Source organism: Bubalus kerabau, chromosome 3, assembly GCF_029407905.1.
Source record: "Bubalus kerabau isolate K-KA32 ecotype Philippines breed swamp buffalo chromosome 3, PCC_UOA_SB_1v2, whole genome shotgun sequence".
NCBI classification, from domain to species: domain Eukaryota; kingdom Metazoa; phylum Chordata; class Mammalia; order Artiodactyla; family Bovidae; genus Bubalus; species Bubalus kerabau.
Window position 1 is genome coordinate 134,236,799 of NC_073626.1, and position 19,885 is coordinate 134,256,683.

Consider the following 19,885-nt stretch of genomic DNA (forward strand, 5'->3'; position numbering starts at 1 on the left):
AGGGCACCGCCGCTGCGAGCCGGGGGCTCCCCTCCCCCTCTCCTCCCTCGCTTCTCCCCTCCCCCATCCACGTGGCCCCGTTGGCCCCCGCCGGCTCGGTAGCCCGCCTGCGGCGAGAACCCGGGGCTCTGCCTCTTCCCACCACCTTTCAGGTGCATTTTGATCCCGGAGGAGGCGTTAGCTTTTTGGAAGTCCTCATTATCTAATACACCCCTCCCCCTTTGATTTTTAAATTTTTACAGGACGCGTGACCAAAACCAAAGACGGCCATGAAGTGAGATCATGCAAAGTAGCAGATAAAACTGGCAGCATCACTATTTCCGTGTGGGATGAAATCGGAGGTCTTATACAGCCAGGGGATATTATTCGGTTGACCAGAGGGTAGGTGTGCCTAAAAGGGTTGGGGAATGAGTGCGCCTCCAAAGTAGGAGTCTGCAGAATCCGAGTTGGCTGACGCCCGGCACCTTGGCAAGTTCTGGATAAAGTTTAGTGTTTTCTGTGGGCCACTCCGAGGATTTTTGAGCCCCATTGATATTAACCTGAGATGGTGGACGGCGTTGGGATGTAACACCTTTGCCTTTAAAAGTTTCCCAGTTTCAGCTGGGAATCGAGCCACACCTTGTTTACAAATTAGGTAGATTTTTAAATACCATTCTAGAATTATTCAGTCTTTTTAGTAGATTATTAAAACTGACATAGTTAATACTTCATCTTTTTTCATTAACTATATAATGTAGTTGTCACTTAGTTTATTTCCCCAACCTTTCCCCCTTTTAATAACTTTTGAAGTCTACCCATATTTTATTTGTATACACATTTAGACCGTGTGTACTTAAATTGAGATTGTAGCTGGAGAATTTAGCCGGTTTTGTAGTATGTCAAATTTGTACACGGATGTAAAAATTGAAAGGAAGTTTACAATATCTGGAAGGTACATTCTTGAAAATGATTCCTTTTGCCCACTGTTGTAAGGTCAGTGTTGCACAAAAACCAGAATGTTGTGCAGAAAATGTTTGACAGAAAGATATCTATGATACCTCTGTCCAAAAGAGTTAGTTGGCAGATTGGTTTTTAAAAATAATTTAGTACATTCTTTTGGAGGGGTGGTGGGGGAGGTTATAAGTTAGACTGCGTTTACCAAGATTTACCAGGTTTTTAACTTAGGAAGATAAAATGCTAGAGAAGGATCTTTAGATTTTGGAAGCTTTTGGTTTACAGAATTATAATAATTCATTGGTCATAACTGCAGGAAAAGTGGGTGGAGATTGATGTTAGCTTAGTGAATAGAATCTCAGAAAAGTGTTGGATCACCGAAAGTAGGAACTTAAGAGCCCTTTAATAGTATCTTACAGGTCTTACAGCACCTTCAGGAAGTGAGGCAGAGTATCATCAAAGAAGGAAGTGAGAGTCAGGACTTAGACATTTTTTTCTCATACACTGTGACTCATGACACTGGTTAAGTCTTTTAAACTTCCACAGTTTTAACTTGCACAAAAGAGAATTTCTACCAGGGAGGGTAGGGTGAAAATTAGCATAATTAAAGTTTTTTGGCTGCCAAAGTATCTCATCCAGTGATTAGAAATTATTTTATACACTGTAAACAGCTTCTCATTTTGATTATCGCATATTTTGTAGTCACATTAAATACTTAGATGTGTCCATCAAAAAAACTGTGGAAAAACTAAGTCAGTAGCCAAGTAGTATTTGTAGGATCTTAAGGAGTATAGTTACTGAGGAGTACAGTGTAAAGGAAAGTTCAAACCCAAAGAAATCTACTATTTTCTAACTTCTGTTTAATCTTGAAGTTACTACGTTTTCTCAACTTTTCTGTAAAATGGGAATCCCGGGTGGCGCTAGTGGTAATGAACTTGCCTGCCAGTGCAGGAGACATTAAGAGACATGGGTTCAGTCCCTGGGTTGGGAAGAGCCCCTAGAGAAGGAGATAGCAACCCACTCCAGTATTCCTGCCCGGAGAATCCTATTAACAGAGGAGCCTGGCCGACTATGACAGTCCGTGGGGTCACGAAGAGTTGGACACAACTAAAGCAACTTAGCACACATACCTTACTTACTAAAGTAACATGTCCAGTGGAGTCTGACCTATTTGTAAGGCCCTTAAATTCTTGTTAAATCTAACAACAGAAGCTTTGGAAGAAAGGTATACATCGCAATAATAGTAATTTGAATATTGACATGCATATCAGAAAATCCTGCAAACATTGATCTCATTCCTGAAATAAGTGAAAGTTAAATGTTTTAGTGCTGTAATTCATGGGATCGCAAAGAGTCGGACACGACTGAGCGACTGAACTGAACTGTTTTAGTTGCAATAAGTTCAAATTTTCTCTCAGAATAGGTGTTAATTTTTACCTTAATAAGGGAAGATATTAGTGCACTGTCTCAGTCAGTTTTTTGTGTAACAAAGTGATGAATGGAATCTTTAATAAATAACATTTACTAAATGAGAAGAAATACATAATGTGAGACTAGAAGAATTTTATTAACTTGTATTAAAAGATAAACCATCACTGTACTTAGTTAAGTAATGCTTGGTTTTAATGTATCTTTCTAAATCATGAAACTTAATAGTAGTTGTACAAAGAAACAAGCCTTGGGCTTATTTTAGAACATATTTTTCATAGATTTGTGTATAGGATTATTTCGTCTAATGATACTATTTGAATTCAAAATTGTTTACATGTTCAGCCGTTGTTGCTAAAAATAGGGAATTTGGAAAAACAAATCAGTGTAAGATTATGATCTTAGTTTTTTAGCCCCTTCCTTGATTAAATATGCTGAATTTTTAGTAACTTAGGAATAACACATACTAGCCTGTGTTTTATAGAGGCAAAAGAAAAACTATTTTACCAATATCTGGTAGACCAATTACGTAAGTCTAAAATTAAACACTGGGATGTAGATTTTATATGTCCTGTGATTGAATAAAGTAATTTCTGGTTAAGTCTCTGTAGTTTGAAAGTTCTCCCTTTGTTAATTGACTAAAGATGTGATCTTTGGAGTATAATAATGCTTCCTTTGCAAAAAGACTTCTATTTTCTAGGGTTAGTTATTGTTTAATTATATCAAAATTTGGCAGTAGATTTTTCTTCACATTATTATTTAGTAAGTAACAAGTTAATCAATGGCAGAGACAGGGCTTGAGCCCTACCTGCACCCCAGTACAAAAAATACAGTATAAAAATTTATTGAAGTCAAAGGAAACATAGATATTTCCCTAGAACTGATGTTTCTTTTCTTTATAGGTATGCATCCATGTGGAAAGGATGTCTGACACTTTATACTGGAAGGGGTGGAGAACTTCAGAAAATTGGGGAGTAAGTATTAAAATATGTTTCATATAATTGAATAAATTACAGATAATATCAACAGAATAACTGGTAGGTATGAAGTATGCACCTCTTTTTTGGCTGGTAAACTGAATGCTTCCAGCAGCTTAACTTTCTGTGTATGTGCTAGTTGAACAGCTGTCAGTACTGTTTCCTGTGGTTGAGAATGTCAGTTTTTCCTGGCAGAGAGCATTAAGAAGCTGAACTTGAGACGATCCCCCGTGGGACCCTTTCTGTCGGCTTTGGGAACGTGTATCTTTCAGGTGTCACAAGTACCATTTGAAGTAAACTCTGTCATCTAGTGAATTTCAGTTAAGAAGCTGAGTATTAGTTTTAGGCAGTAAGTTTAATTTTTCTTTTTCTCTGTTTATGGGTGAATATGTACCCATATGTAAACGGACTTGAAGCAGTGACAATTGAAGTCCTGTATTTATCCAGTCTAGGTACTGGACAGGCTGCCACAGTGTGAGCTTCCATAAACTACTACCCTGGTAATGTCCACCTTGACTTGGAGGAACCATCCTCTCTAGGGGTGTAAAGGTAGTTCAGTCTCCACACTGGCCTAGACATTTGGGATGTACTCATAAAGTATGGTGTAGGCAGTGAACCAGACCATTAAGTCCATTCTACTTGGTTTATGCCTAGGACACCTACTTAATACCTATCAAGATAGAGGATATCTAAAGGGAGAAGCCACAAATGGCACCAGAAAACAAAGGAACAATGTTTTCTACACTGCAGGCATAAGATACTTTGGGAAGAATAAGCAGTCTTTGAGCTTTTTTTTTTTTTTAAGCTTTTAAAGATAATAAACTGGTAACACGGCTTCCGCTAGGAGGAAAATTAGAGTTCACTTCTGTTCATATTTAGAGTAATGCTAGAGCAATGTGCTATGAGAGGTCTTAGCGTTAGTATTACAGAAAGATGTCGGATTCTGACTCAACCTTCACATACATGTACAGTATTTATAATAATGGAGGTCAGTTACATGAAGAACCACTGGAGGTCACTCAATGCATAGTGACTTTGTGTTGGGTTCAGTATAGGAGTTACCAAAACTGATTTTAATTTGTGGGTTGAGGAGCTAAGAAAATGCTTATGTGTAATGTTAATTAATATACACCATAGTCAGTTGATAAGGCTTGGGATAAACTGTTTTCTTGATAGCCAGTTGTCTTTTATTAATGCCTGTAAAATCCACTTTTAACCTTGAATGATTATCTTTGCAGATTCACAGTGATTGGTCAAAGAATGACTATGACTGGATGAGAGTGCGTGAGTGGATCAGTGCAAATCCATCACCACTGCTGGAAAAACCACTCTGGAACCCTATACATGGTTCAGAGGCATCAGTCAGCCTGTGTGGAAAAATAGGACAAAGATGTGTTCCTGTGTCCTTGATCTTTGACATTTAATTTTTGCAGTACAGAATTAGAACTAAAATACAAAATAGAATGTTTTTAACATTGTCGACAATCAAGTATTTGAGGTTTTTTTTTTTAATGAAACAAAGCTTTTAGGAAGTTGTATTGTAAATGAATAGAGTTAGCATGTTGCTGTTTGGTTAATTCATTGACATCTAAGTTCTTTATTCCTGTCAGTTATACATACTATATTAAAGGTTGATTATTTCAGAAATCATTCAAATTGTCCTTTATTGTCTTTCAGATTTTGTATGGTTTATTCAGAATTGCCAAATTTCAGTGAACCTAACCCAGATTATCGAGGACAACAGAACAAAGGGGTAATTAATCCAAATGTATTGTCTGTTTTTATGATTAGGCTAATTTGACTGTGTAATATAATTCTATGGCTAGGTTTCCAAGCTTTTCATATACTAAGTATAATGGAGACAGTTTTAAAAAGAATCTTTTAAAGGTCATTTTCATTTTATGTATTTTGTGAGTCTGTATAGGATCTGAAATGGTGCTGATGAACCTATTTTCAGGGAAGGAATGGAGACAAAAACGTGGAAGATGGACTGGTGGACAGAGTGGGGGAAGGAGAGGGTGGGACGAATTGAGCAAGTAGCATTGCGATATATACATTACCGTGTGTAAAACAGTTAATGGGAAGCTGCTGTATGACACAGGGAGCCCAGCCTGGCACTCTGTGACAGCCTTAGAGGGTGGGACTGGGTGACTGGTGGGAGGGAGGTTCAAAAGGAAGGGGACACACACACACATTCACATAGTTATGTCAGATTTGAGTTGTACAGCAGAAATCAACACAACATTGTAAAGCAATTTATCCTCCAATTAAAAATAAAATTTAAAAATTGTTTTAAAAAGCCTTGAAATTTAAAAAAAAGAATGAATGCATGTTATATGTTTATTTTGAAATCTTCATTTGATTAAGTTAAAACTTTTTTTTTTATAGGCACACAATGAACAGAAGAATAATTCCATGAATAATAGTAACAATGTGGGTACAGGTACATTTGGACCAATGGGTAAGATTTTTTTTTTTTGGCGTATTTGTAATCAGGTGTAAGAATTAAGGGAATCTCTTAGGCAAAAAAAATTGTCTTTAGGCAAAAATTAGTACTAAAAGGGAAAGTACTGTGAAAGAGGGAATTCTCAAATAACTAATTTTTCTAGAAAAAACTGATACCCTCTTAAGCTAATTTATTGTGCACATTCTGTATTTAAACATTTGGACCAGTTACTGGGAACATAGTGATTAAGAAATTAAGTTTTGATGATGCATTATGCTACTTCTTGTTGATTTTTACAGAATTTCTATAATCTAGTAATTATTTTTTTTTATAGAAATTCTAGTAATTATTTACTAGGAAGTCCCCTGGTGGCTCAGAGGTTAAAGCATCTGCCTGCAATGCAGGAGACCTGGGTTAGATCCCTGGGTCAGGAAGATCCCCTGGAGAAGGAAATGGCAACCCACTCCAGTATTCTTGCTGGAGAATCCCATGGACGGAGGAGCCTGGTGGGCTACAGTCCTTGGGGTCGCAAAGAGTCGGACACGACTGAGCGACTTCACTTTCTTTCTTTCTTTCTAGTAGTTATTTATAGTAGATTCAGAATAACTGGTTATTTTTGTGTACTGAAAGCAGTTTATCCTCAGATTAATAGCTCACCTTAGTTTTTCATATGCTAATAGCTGGCCTTTACCCCTCAAATACCTTGAAGGTCAGTGGCTCTTATATCCTTGTTAAAGGTCCTTTGAAGCCTTTATTCTTAAAGACTTAGGGAAAAGTCTGTTGTGATTGGAATTCATTAGGGTGGCTGAGGGCTTCTCTGGCTGCTTAGACTGTAGAGAATCCACCTGCAATGCAGGAGACCTGGGTTCAATCCCTGGGTTGGGAAGATCCCCTGGAGAAAGGGCATAGCAACCTATTCCACTATTCCTGTCTAGAGAATCCCCATGGACAGAGGAGCCTGGTGGACTGAGGTCTGTAGGGATGCAGAGTTGGACACAGCTGAGCACACAGCACAGTGTGGCTGGAATTTACTTGACCTGTTGGCTACATGTTTTGGCACAGCTCTGATGATTGTTATGTTGTGGGACACTTTGCTGTTTTTCGTTTAAAAAGTTAGAATTATAGTCTCTCTCTTAAAACATTACTAACCTTATTTGAACCAAATGCCAATACTTATATACTATTTTTCTTTTTACTTTTTCCCTCAATACAGGTAGTACATTATCTTTGCTTTTTTCCTATTTTGTTATTATCTCATTCAGTTCCCCAAGTTCTTTTCCCCCACTCCTTATTGATACAAGCATCAAGTTAATACATTTGAAGTAAATACACATTTGGAAAAACGTAGAACTCACACTGATTTTTTTTTCCAGTAGTTTATAAGTAAAGGTGTTTGTTTTCCATAATATTCTTATAAGCATTAATAGCATGTGTTGGAACTTCAAATAGATGTAATTCTGTCTGAAAATGGTGATTTTTTTTATATTCTTTCTTAGGAAATGGGGTTCAGACTGGCCCAGAAGCGAGGGGATGCCAATTTTCATATGCTGGTAGAAGCAGTGGCCGGGGACCTATAAATCCACAGCTACCAGGAACAGCTAATAATCAAACAGTCATGACCACTATAAGTAATGGCAGGGACCCTCGGAGAGCCTTTAAAAGATGACCTATGCCAAATACTCACATGTAGTTTTTAAACTACATGCCCTACTTGAACACTTATTGCACTTTTATTTATTGTTAACTGTGAAAACTGTCCTTTATCTGTTTCTTTTTATGTTTTTGGTTTGTTAACAAGAGTGGTTTGTTTTTTATAGAAGAACTATTAAGCTGCTCGAGTCTCCTATTGAAGAATGGGAACACTCTGAAGAATAGGGGCATTTATTTTTAGAGCAAAAAGATCTTTGGATATCCTCTAAAAAACCTGCACCCATTTCATGGGTGAGTTACTTATGCCATCAGCATTTTAGCCTCTATGAGTCTGTCTTCTATATAAATTTTGTAATATTTAAAAAAGGCTTAGTGGGAGATGTTCTTTTGTCTTAAATACAGATATTGCCAACTGAAGCAATAACCACCAAAAAAAACAAAAATCTGGTCAATGTTAACAGCAATTTTTGAGTGTGACTCCAGGGAATGATTGACTTTTTGAGTGACTGCCATTAAGATTTTCCAAGAACTGAATCATCCTAAACTCTTTATTTTATTACCAAAAAGCATATTCTTTATCAGAATTATGGAACAGAATGTGATCTGTATTATGAAAAATTTTTAGAAGGAATCTAAATTTATTTTAGGGTAGTCCTATTAATATTTATCAGCTTTGTGCATTACACTGAATGGAAATTTAAACCTGAGGCCTTGAATGTTTATTTTTTGAAACTACCGTGTCAGATATTGAAATTTAATTTGAGGGAGTTACAAAATGATAGTAAACATTGATCTAACTTTTACAAATTATGGTAGATAAATATTATAGTGAAGGCAATTCAAATTGAATTTATGTAGAAATATTCAATCTTATATAGGGTCCTGGGTACTTGCAGAAAATCAGCCTGGAGTGAAAATCCTAGGTACTTACTTATTTGAGGGGAGTGTGTGTGTGTATTGTCAAAATTTCTGAACATAATTCACAAAGCCTTATCAGCAGAAGTTAAGAAATGGCTCTCTCAAAGAAGCAAATACAGCTTTATTTAGAAATATAAAGGTTAAATTTACTCATGTGATGTTAAATGGTGTCCAGTTCCACTTTTCACTGTAGGGTGGATAACTGGAACATTTTTCCTTTGTCAGAATTAAACTCTTCTTCAAAATTATCTCTTGAATAAAATTTGCATTAATGTTAACAGACCTACCTTATTTTTGCTCTTTTCATGATTTACATTGGAGAGCCAGTACTTTTTTTTTTTTTTAACTGTAACTGAAGTCATCATGACTTCAGCCTGTGTGACTACTTAGCTCTGTATTTATTACTTTGTCTTTTTTCTCTCACCTCAAATAGCAAAATAGTTTAAGTAGGCTTTGTTTTCTGAAAGTGCCATGGCGTTTGAATATAAAAATCTGTGCCAGATATTTATTTGCTCTAATCTAGTTTCTAACAGTGTGCCACATATCAGGAACCGTGTCGGCAGTGTTAAGGGGTAAATGAAGTAATGAATAAGCTCAAGAAGTTTCTTTATGGTACTTAAGTGGGAATTATATGTTATAGAAATAAGTTTTCCCTTTATTCACAAACTGATTATTATAGTTCATTTGGTTTTGTGGCTAGTATTTTATCAAGATGTTCGCAAAATTACAGATGTTTGAAGTAAAAAAAAAAATTGCAAATTAGTTTTTTTTTTTTTTTTTTAAATCTGTAAGTAAGGGTAGGAGCTCTAAGACTGAGTTCTTGGTGGGAGATGAGTATTAAAGGTGGTTTTGAATGAAAGAATTTTAGAGTTTAAAAAATAATAATAAGGTAATGGCTTGCTGAGATGCTAATCCTGGCCTGATTCTCTTCACCTGTGGTATTGGACAAGCTGTTCACTTAAAACCTCTGTAAGCTTTAGGTTCCATTACTGTAAAAATAAGTAAGTGATATTACCCCTTTAGAGTTATTTAAGATTTTTCCAAGTGAATGATTAGAATGATTTCTAGCTCCTAATAAGCAGTCAAATGTTTGTTTAATCATACCTCAAGAATAGAAAAAAATGCAGGAGTTAGGTGTGGAGGTATTGTTACCCTTTAATGTGTTGAGATTAAGTAGAGAAAGACCTTATATTTTACTTTTGTGATTGATGTTTGCCTCAATAATTTAACCTTGCTGTTCTGTGGGTTTTTTTTAAAATCATTTATTAACAAATTTCTTTTTTCTTAAGGGAAGCCTCCAAAACCAAAGCAAAGTGAGTTACAATTCATATTGAATATTTGCCTTCTCAGCCTGCTTGGACAGTACTCATCAAGAAGTTAAGAGGAAGAAAGATTCCCACCTTCCCCCTTCCTGGCGCTTTCAGCTAACAACTTCTTAAGTTTAAACATCTGAAAACAAAGGCCATTTGGTATAGAAATACACACTACTGGGTTTGAGTCCCACTTTATCTTTCTAAGTCAGTTCTGAAGTGGATTGAAGTGAATTGAAGTCTCATTAGGCAGGTGGCCCCTTCTCTCTGGGCAGGTTCTTTGGGGGGTTACTACAATACAGACTTGGAAACATGAAACCCATAAAGCAAGGTGATGTTACATATTAGTGAAGCCTGCAGTATGCTTTCCCATGGACATTTATGCCAACTCATTTTTGCTTGGTTCCTGTAGTTTTAGTAATTGCATTTTAAATTTGAGGACAGTTGAACTTGAGGCTCCCCTAAATAATTGTATCACTGAGAACCGAGTATTTGTCACTTGTAGTTTTATTTTTTAACATTTTAAGAGAATGTTTAATTTGCTGGGTTGAGTAATAATGCCGAGGGAATGATACTAAAAACAGATACGAGGTTAGTAAAATCAGTGATCTATAAAGAACGTGTAATCAGAAAGTGGTTAACTGGCCCTAGAAAGTTTTCTCAGAAGGTACAAATTTGAGAGTATTTTACATCAGTCTTAAGACATAGTAACAATTCTTAGTTTATATGGATCTGATATTTCAATTTTGTTATTGACATGCCTTCCTTTTTGTTATACCTTAATAATACCATTATCATAATGTGCCATAATGATAGATTGCTCCAAGCAATTGTAGGCTGCCGTGACTCTTAATTAAAGAGATTTAATGTATTCACAAAGGTTCTAGAAACAACAAACAAGAAAACCACGTGAAAAGCAGTTTTAACATAAGACTTTCACACCAAAGTCTGTTTATTCTTCTAGACTTGTTTTTGGAGTAGACTTGTTTTCTGCTATGATGCTTTTATTTATTTATTTTTTAATTTTATTTTATTTTTGCCTTTTTTTTTTTTAATCTACTTTTCCTTGTGTTAATTTGTTTTATCCCCTATCCGATGGAAGTGAACATTTCTAGTAGAAGAGAGTCACAGTTGTTTTCTGGTACAGGATTAATGATGAGTAAAAGCAGATATACTTGGCCATAGTGACAATCTGAGTATTGAGGTTCCAGCCAATTATTAAATAGATGTTGGGGTAAACAACCCCACATTTCACAAAGTAGCCATAGTGACTAACAGTTGAGATATGCTTTTGAGGAAATCTAATTGTGACCTTGGGAAAAGCACTATCCTGAATGGTACGTTGTTAGGACCTGAGGGGGAGAAACTAGAAAAAACTTTCCAGGTGTGTTCAAGTTTTTTCCAAATCTCGTCAGGTTTACTTCATTAGGGATCCACCAGAATTTGTTCAATGCTGTGACCACAGTACACCAGGTTTCTGAGCTAAAAGTGTATAATGATGTTTCTTAAAGCACAAATCACAGATGAGAGAATCAAGTCCAGGCCATCTGACAAACCATTCATGTAGTGTTTCCTCATTAAGAACATTAGGTCCAAAGAGAACTCCTAAGAGCTGTTTACCACTGAGATAATAAGTATGATGAAAATCAGCATTTTAACAAGTTTTGACTAGCAGACATTCCATTTGTCTTTTTCAAGGCCTTGATAAGTAATACATGTCTTTAAAAATCAGATCTTTAACCATTTTAAACCAAAATTTGAGTACATTTTTGTTTCATGCCAACAAAATTTATACTTCTGGACATAGTCCAGTTTCTTTGTGCACATATTGATACTGAATAAAAGTCTCAAAATATGGTTTATAAACCTGTAAGATTTTCCCCAGGAACTTGTTAGGTGTATGGATTATTTCTGTGCTCCACCAGAAGAACGTATAAGTGTAGGTTGGAGAGAGCTGCACTTGAAACAAAGTCCCTGAAGATTTTTGTCTCCTGCCCTTGATACTAACACAGAAATAACTTTATCTTGAAATAAATGTACACATGCACATACCAGTTAATTTTTGTGAGGTTAGAATGTATCAAGGTTCTAGATTATAAAAAATGGTACTTAGACATATGCACCTCCAAAAGTCAGATAAAGCAGGGTAATTCCAAGCAGGATAGAGTTTGAGTACAGCCTGTCAGCACTCTTGAGTTTTGAACTAGGTTCAAATAGAGTATCTTAGGGTCAGGTTATCCATAGTGGAATTGCCTGGCTTCCTCTGCATCTATATTGATCAAAGTGAAAATACGCGTTTTTCAAACTAGTTTTCTGTTAAAAGAATTAAAATAGATTTTATCTTTGCTTATTTCAGCAAGCCTGTTTGCAGCAGCATCTGCCTTTCTCCTGTCTCCCAAAGCATTCCTCAATTCCCTTTATTGTGTAGAGAGGCTGGCCAGATAGAGAAGTAGTGGAATTGGAGGCCTATATAAACATTGCTGAGAATACCTCCAGAATCTACCCTCATTGACCTCGATCCTGTTCTTCAGAGGGGCAGGTATCAGATATTTTACATAAATGAGTAATAAGCAAGGCATAGCTTGACTGCCAGGTGGGGCTAGTCTTGATTCAAATAGTTATAACCCGAATAGGAAGCTGAGTAAGACCTCTGACCTAAGACTAAGAAAACTAATAAAAACGGTCAGTTCAGTTCAGTCGCTCAGTTGTGTCCGACTCTGCAACCCTCTGAATCGCAGCACGCCAGGCCTCCCTGTCCATCACCAACTGGAGTTCACTCAGACTCATGTCCATCGAGTCAGTGATGCCATCCAGCCATCTCATCCTCCGTTGTCCCCTCCTGCCCCCAATCCCTCCCAGCATGAGTCTTTCCAGTGAGTCAACTCTTCACATGAGGTGGCCAAAGTACTGGAGTTTCAGCTTTAGCATCATTCCTTCCAAAGAAATCCCAGGACTGATCTCCTTTAGAATGGACTGGTTGGATCTCCTTGCAGTCCAAGGGACTCTCAAGAGTCTTCTCCAACACCACAGTTCAAAAGCATCAATTCTTCAGTGCTCAGCTTTCTTCACAGTCCAACTCGCATCCATACATGACCACTGGAAAAACCATAGCCTTGACTAGATGGACCTTTGTTGGCAAAGAAATGTCTGCTTTTGAATATGCTATTTAGGTTGGTCATAACTTTCCTTCCAAGGAGTAAGCGTCTTTTAATTTCATGGCTGCAATCACCATCTGCAGTCATTTTGGAGCCCCAAAAAACACAGTCTGACACTGTTTCCACTGTTTCCCCATCTATTTGCCATGAAGTGGTGGAACCAGATGCCATGATCTTCGTTTTCTGAATGTTGAGCTTTAAGCCAACTTTTCATTCTCTTTCACTTTCATCAAGAGACTCTTTAGTTCCTCTTCAGTTTCTGCTGTAAGGGTGGTGTCATCTGCATATCTGAGGTTATTGATATTTCTCAATATCAATAACCTCAGTCTGATTCTAGCTTGTGCTTCTTCCAGCCCAGCGTTTCTTATGTACACTGCATATAAGTTAAATAAGCAGGGTGACAATATACAGCCTTGATGTACTCCTTTTCCTATTTGGAACCAGTCTGTTGTTTCATGTCCAGTTCTAACTGTTGCTTCCTGACCTGCATACAAATTTCTCAAGAGGCAGGTCAGGTGGTCTGGTATTCCCATCTCTTTCAGAATTTTCCACAGTTTATTGTGATCCACAGAGTCAAAGGCTTTGGCATAGTTAGTAAAGCAGAAATAGATGTTTTTCTGGAACTCCTGCTTTTTTGAGGATCCAGCAGATGTTGGCAATTTGATCTCTGGTTCCTCTGCCTTTTCTAAAACCAGCTTGAACATCTGGAATTTCATGGTTCACGTATTGCTGAAGCCTGGCTTGGAGAATTTTGAGTATTACTTTACTAGCGTGTGAGATGAGTGCACTTGTGTGGTAGTTTGAGCATTCTTTGGCATTGTCTTTCTTTGGGATTGGAATGAAAACTGACCTTTTCCAGTCCTGTGGCCACTGCTGAGTTTTCCAAATTTGCTGGCATATTGAACTGCAGCACTTTCACAGCATCATCATTCAGGATTTGGAATACCTCAACCGGAATTCCATCACCTCCACTAGCTTTGTTCGTAGTGATGCTTTCTAAGGCCCACTTGACTTCACATTCCAGGGTATCTAGCTCTAGGTGAGTGAGCACACCATCGTGATTATCTTGGTCATGAAGATCTTTTTTGTACAGTTCTTGTGTGTATTCTTGCCATCTCTTGTTAATATCTTCTGCTTCTGTTAGGTCCATACCATTTCTGTCCTTTATTGAGTCCATCTTTTGCATGAAATGTTCCCTTGGTTTATCTAATTTTCTAGAGATCTCTAGTCTTTCCCATTCTGTTGCTTTCCTCTATTTCTTTCCATTGATTCCTGAGGAAGGCTTTCTTATCTCTCCTTGCTATTCTTTGGAACTCTGCATTCAGATGTTATATCATTCCTTTTCTCCTTTGCTTTTCGCTTCTCTTCTTTTCACAGCTATTTGTCAGGCCTCCTCAGGCAGCCATTTTGCTTGTAGTCAGCATAATTAGTGCCATCTACTGGATGGTTACTAAATGGTTTTAGTAAATTAGGACTCTGGCTTAATGTGGGGAAAAATTGCCATTATTCCATCAGATGGGAATTTTTTTGATGTTTAAGCATGTGTCAAAGATCAATAAGGAGTTGAGCTATATGTTTATAGTTGATGAACAAGCAACACTGACATTAAAAGTAGATTCCTTTCAGTTAAGCAGCTTTATTAAATAAACCCTGAACAGCTCCTTGAAGGGTCAGAAAATATGGGAATTGTTGCCAAGTTTTGTACTCTTGTTATATATTTCAATAATACTGGTGGGAAGTGTAAATTGTTAAAAATACCTTTGGGTGGGCGGTGGTTTGGTAAAAACAGAAGTAGAACGCTAAACTGCTCTTACAAATTTTATTCCTTTACTAGTGATATTTTGTCAAATCCTGGCCAAGTGACTGCGTTATGTTAGCTTTGCAGAACATAACCTATTTTAATTGCCAGAGACAATGTGCTTTGGTGAAAATAACATGATTTTGAGCTGAGGAGATCTTGGTTTGAGACCTAGTTCTATTTACTGGCTCTATGGTCATGAGCTTCATTTTAAAAAGAGGAATCGGGGGCTATCTATGTACTGGCAGAGTGATGAGAACTATGTGAGCCAATGTATGCAAAACATCTGTTCCATATCTAGAGCTCAACAAGTGTTATGTCTTTTTCCCCATGAGCAATGGAAATAAGAGGCAAATACTGATCATTTCTCCATGCCATTATTAAGAGACAACCTTTTCTATAAAATCTGGAATATTAAGCAGTTTATATAATTGCAATTAACTTCCCTTTTTTTTTTTTAAAACAAAAACAAGCTTTTAGAGTCTTCTGGATGCAGAAAAGTACTATGCTGAGATTTTACCATGACAGTTGTTGGATTGAGTCTTCACAAAATCTGTCCAATAGCTGAGTACCTTGCGCTGTTTTTTTTTCCATTCATCCTTTCCCAGAGGGTGAAGGCGTGACTATGAAAGTGCAGGGGAAGAAGAAGAATTTGTGGGCCAGGGTTTGTGTCAGGGAGAAAGTCAGTGGCCAAGGGGAAAACAGAGGGTTCTGGAAGGGATTCTGTATTTCCAGTGACATCCTCAGTGTTGCTGTGTACCCAGAGTTTGCAGGTTTGCTTCTGATAAAGCATTAGGTAACTTTCCCCAAGATTCTATTATGAAAAATTTCAAACGTGTTGAAAGAATTGTAGACACGTGTACTCGCCAGTGAGATATTGACATTACTATCTGACTCTGCTTGTTTTTATTCCATCTGTCTATTCATCCTATTCTATTCATTAGTCTTTTTAATACATTTCAGCTAAACTGCAGACATCAGTGAACTGAATATTTCACTGTTTTGGCATACCTGTTCATTAATGGAGTTCAAGTGGGTTTTTAGTGTAAAATTTATAAAGAAATGCACAAATCTCAGGTGTACATTTGTGAGCTTTATTGAATGCCTATGCCACCTGTGTAACTCCAACCCCTGTGGAGATACGGAACATTGTCATCATTCCAGAATGTTCTCTCATGTAGCTTCCCGAGTGAATTCCTCATCCCCACAGACCCAGTGGCAGTCACTTTTCTGATATTTTAAAAACAACTCAGCTTAAAGCTAACAGTTTCCCATGTACCAAGGTCAGCTCTAGATTGCCTCGCTGAGTTACATAATTCCAGTTTCCACCATGCCAGAATACAACCAAGCCCAGCACCCTCACACACCTCACAAGTGTAATTCCATGACTTTGGTATTTTTAAGTCTCTCTCCTTGTTTCAGTTTAGCTCTGGCCTTACTAACATCTATTTTTTCCCCCTCAAGATTTACATCTGACACCCTAGACTCTTGGAGCAGAAACTGCTGGAATGAAGACCAGCTGAGCAATAGGAATTGCAGTCCTACGAATGTGACTGGAAGGAGTTGGTTACCTGGAACACACACCACTGCCAAGAGCAGCTCTGAGTCAGGGATTAGAGGGGGAGCCTCTGGCAGGATATGATATGAAGTCCTCTGGGATGGAGTGCCAGGAGAAGAAGATACACACTGGAACTTCAGTGTTTACAGGTCAAATGCTCAGCTGTTAGCAGGTCTTGAGTTTAAAACTGATTTCTTAAGGCATGAGCTGACCAGAAGTGTCTTCTACTTCTTACGGTTTTGCCTTTTCTACCCATCAGTTGGCTTCAAAGCCGGAATACTCAAAGAGTGTGAAAGTTCCTTGCCAAGCAGAGGCCCGCCACTCTCAATCTATAGGGAAGCATCCCTAGATGAAACACACTGAATAAAACACTATTGTGTGTTCTTTCCCAATTTATGTACACATGTATACACACATATTAATCACTGTCAACAAAGTTGTTTCTGCATTAAGCCCACATTTCTCAGTCTTAGGTACTTGCCTTTTTTAATTACTTGGTCTCTCCACTTCTTTAATGGGTACCCATAATTTATTGTGGGGAAGGCAATGGCACCCCACTCCAGTACTCTTGCCTGGAAAATTTCATGGACGGAGGAGCCTGGTAGGCTGCAGTCCATGAAGTCGCTCGAGTTGGACACGACTGAGCGACTTCACTTTCACTTTTTACTTTCATGCATTGGAGAAGGAAATGGCAACCCACTCCAGTGTTCTTGCCTGGAGAATCCCAGGGACAGGGGGGCCTGGTGGGCTGCCGTCTATGGGGTCGCACAGAGTTGGACACGACTGAAGCGACTTAGCAGCAGCAGCAGCATAATTTATTGAGCCCTTGCTATGGTCCAGCACTGTACTTATGACTTCCCTACATTATCTCATTGATCCTATTAAATGACCCTGTGAAGAAGGTTTTCTTATCCTCACAGATTAAAGATAAAAATGACCAAGATTTAGGAGGGTTGAGCAATTTGCCTGAGATCACACAATCAGGAATTTATACTTTCAACTGCCCCAGTAATATGGAAACTGGGAGGCTCCTGCTGACTCACTGGGCAGTGTGGACAGGAGTTAGGGTTTGAGTTAGTTTTAAAAGGGAGTGTAAATTCAGCTATAGATAGAGACAGAGATGGAGAACAAGAATACAGAATTTGACTAAGTCATATTTTCACTTGGAATTAGTCATACTTTAAATGTCAACTGAATACACACCCAATTAGTTAAAGAAATTTAGTTTACAACAAAGGTGGTATCTTGAGAGGGAAATGAATAATTAGATCCCCTCCTCTCAACACAAATATAGAACAACATGGGTGAATTCCCTCATTTGGAAATGGAGAAAAGTTATTCCAACAAGGGCTCAAAATCCAGAAACATGGTTTTAAAAAAAAGAACCATGAAGACAAATTGGAAATAATATTTGTAATTTATATCACTGATAAAGGGCTAAAAGTCCTAATATATAAAAAGCTTGTAAAAGTAGAAAAGACCAATTTCTATGAAAGAAATGGACAAAAAATATAGGCAGTTCACAAAAAAATTCAAATGGTTCTTAAGCATATGAGGAGAATGCTCAATCTCATTCATATTGGGAGATGTAAATTAAATTGCCACTGAGATCCATCACTCTCTTTTAGATCAACAAAAATACAAGAGTTTGAAAATACACTCTATTGGTGACACTGAGAAACAGGCACTTGCTAGTAGGAGGGAATACAAATGGTCTAATCCCTAGGGTTAGGGGTAGGGAGAATTGGAAGTTTTACATTGGAATTTGCCCTGTGACCCAACATCCTAGTCCCTGGGGATCTATCCTTGTGGTGGATTGTAAATGACTTCTAGAAGACCTCTGCCTGTATGCATATCTTTGGGTGGTCACCCTCTTCCCCAAACAGTGGTTTTGTCTGAGTACCCTGGGACGGTGGCAAAGTTAATGCAAGCAGAAAATTGAGAAGTACTTGTGCACTGGGGCTTGCTTTCTTTGGATGTGCTTAGAACCCTGAGATTGGCACAAGAACGCATAAAGAAATGCTAGCTAGCCTCCTGGGTGGTGAGAGGCCACACATGGCATCTTGGTTGACAGCCAACCAACCTGCTGACACATGAATGACTCTACCTTGGATTAACCAGTTCCAACTGAGATGACAGCTGACTTGAGTCACATGAGTGAGAACATGTGACTGAAGTCAGCTGTCAGTCACGTGTTGAACTCTGCCAAAATCGCTGACCTACAGAATGCTGAGCTAATATATGAGGTTGTTGCTTTACACCACCAAGTTTTGAGGTAATGTGCTATAGATAGCAAAAGCTAACTGATACTATTCTAAAGATACTCTGACAAACGAAAAGACATGTTCACTGAAGCATTGCCTATAATAGAAGAAGACTGGGGACAGCTCGGATGTCCACCAGTTCAAGGATGGTTGAATACAGTACAGTGCATTCACTCAGGGAATACTAAGCAACTGCACTAGAAGTGTCTCTACATTTATGAAGTGACTTTCAGGATATGTTTTTGAGTGGGGAAAAAAAGCAAAGTACAAAATAGTCCATATATGTGCTACTTTTTAAAGAAGGGGAATGTGAATATTTTTGCTTTTATTTTTTTAAATGGAAGAACTGACAATAAAAAATTACTTCTTGAAGAAAAAGGAAGGGGACACAAATGAGACTTCACTAATATATTTTGTTTTGTGACTATAATTTTAGAATTATGGAAATGTTTATATGTAGTATACACACACACACACACACACACACACACATGAAATCATGAGAATATTTGATCTCACAGCTGGGCACCTGTGAGACTCACTGGAGGTTGGCAATATGCCAGCAGAACTCATCAGGAAGCCACTCATTCGGGTGCTGCTGAAACTCAATGGGAGGTGAGTGCCCCTGTGAAACTCCTGAGCTTGATTGGCCACGACCACAGACAAGCAGTGGAGAGCACAGTAGAAGCTGGAAGAGATGCCCCTTCCTCTTCCAGTGTCTCTCTGATGTCCTCTAATGACAAAGCTTAACATCTTGCCAAAAGAGAAATATTTCTAGGGTCTAACTTTAGAATTACACCCTGGAACAAGGAAGGGTGGGTTTGGAGCTGCACAGTGTTAGGTTGATAACTAGCGCACATACTGCGGTATTTATAGATGATGTAATAGGATGTCTGCAGTTCACTTCAAAATAGTCCTGTAGGTATAGATGAAACATTATCATTCACATGTTGATAATTATTGAAGTTAGGACAAGTATATAAGGGTTCCAGCTTGTGTTTCTTCCAGTCCAGCGTTTCTCATGATGTACTCTGCATAGAAGTTAAATAAACAGGGTGACAATATACAGCCTTGACGTACTCCTTTTCCTATTTGGAACCAGTCTCTTTTCCATGTCCAGTTCTAACTGTTGCTTCCTGACCTGCATACAAATTTCTCAAGAGGCAGGTCAGGTGGTCTAGTATTCCCATCTCTTTCAGAATTTTCCACAGTTTATTGTGATCCACACAGTCAAAGGCTTTGGCATAGTCAATAAAGCAGAAATAGATGTTTTTCTGGAACTCTCTTGCTTTTTCCATGATCCAGCGGATGTTGGCAATTTGATCTCTGGTCCCTCTGCCTTTTCTAAAACCAGCTTGAACATCAGGAAGTTCATGGTTCACATATTGCTGAAGCCTGGCTTGGAGAATTTTGAGCATTACTTTACTAGCGTGTGAGATGAGTGCAAT

At 38.0% G+C, this 19,885-nt stretch overlaps 1 protein-coding gene across 10 annotated transcripts in view; it reads left to right on the forward strand.

Moving 5' to 3' along the window:
• The window catches only part of NABP1 (nucleic acid binding protein 1), a 127,858-nt gene extending 111,116 nt beyond the window's left edge, over positions 1–16,742 (forward strand). For 2 of the 10 annotated variants that reach the window (XM_055572970.1, XM_055572966.1), the window contains exons 3-7: positions 243–381; positions 3,264–3,335; positions 5,016–5,091; positions 5,727–5,799; positions 7,281–8,635. In XM_055572970.1, the coding sequence (XP_055428945.1) occupies positions 3,274–3,335; positions 5,016–5,091; positions 5,727–5,799; positions 7,281–7,450 (381 nt within the window). In that variant the 5' untranslated portion in view covers positions 243–381; positions 3,264–3,273 and the 3' untranslated portion in view covers positions 7,451–8,635. Of the gene's footprint in view, positions 1–242; positions 382–3,263; positions 3,336–4,576; positions 4,989–5,015; positions 5,092–5,726; positions 5,800–7,280; positions 8,636–9,641; positions 11,712–16,079 lie in introns of those variants that run through there. The other 8 variants (XR_008712042.1, XR_008712041.1, XR_008712043.1 and 5 more) reach the window with 8 other exon arrangements.
• Positions 16,743–19,885: the final 3,143 nt, after the last annotated feature.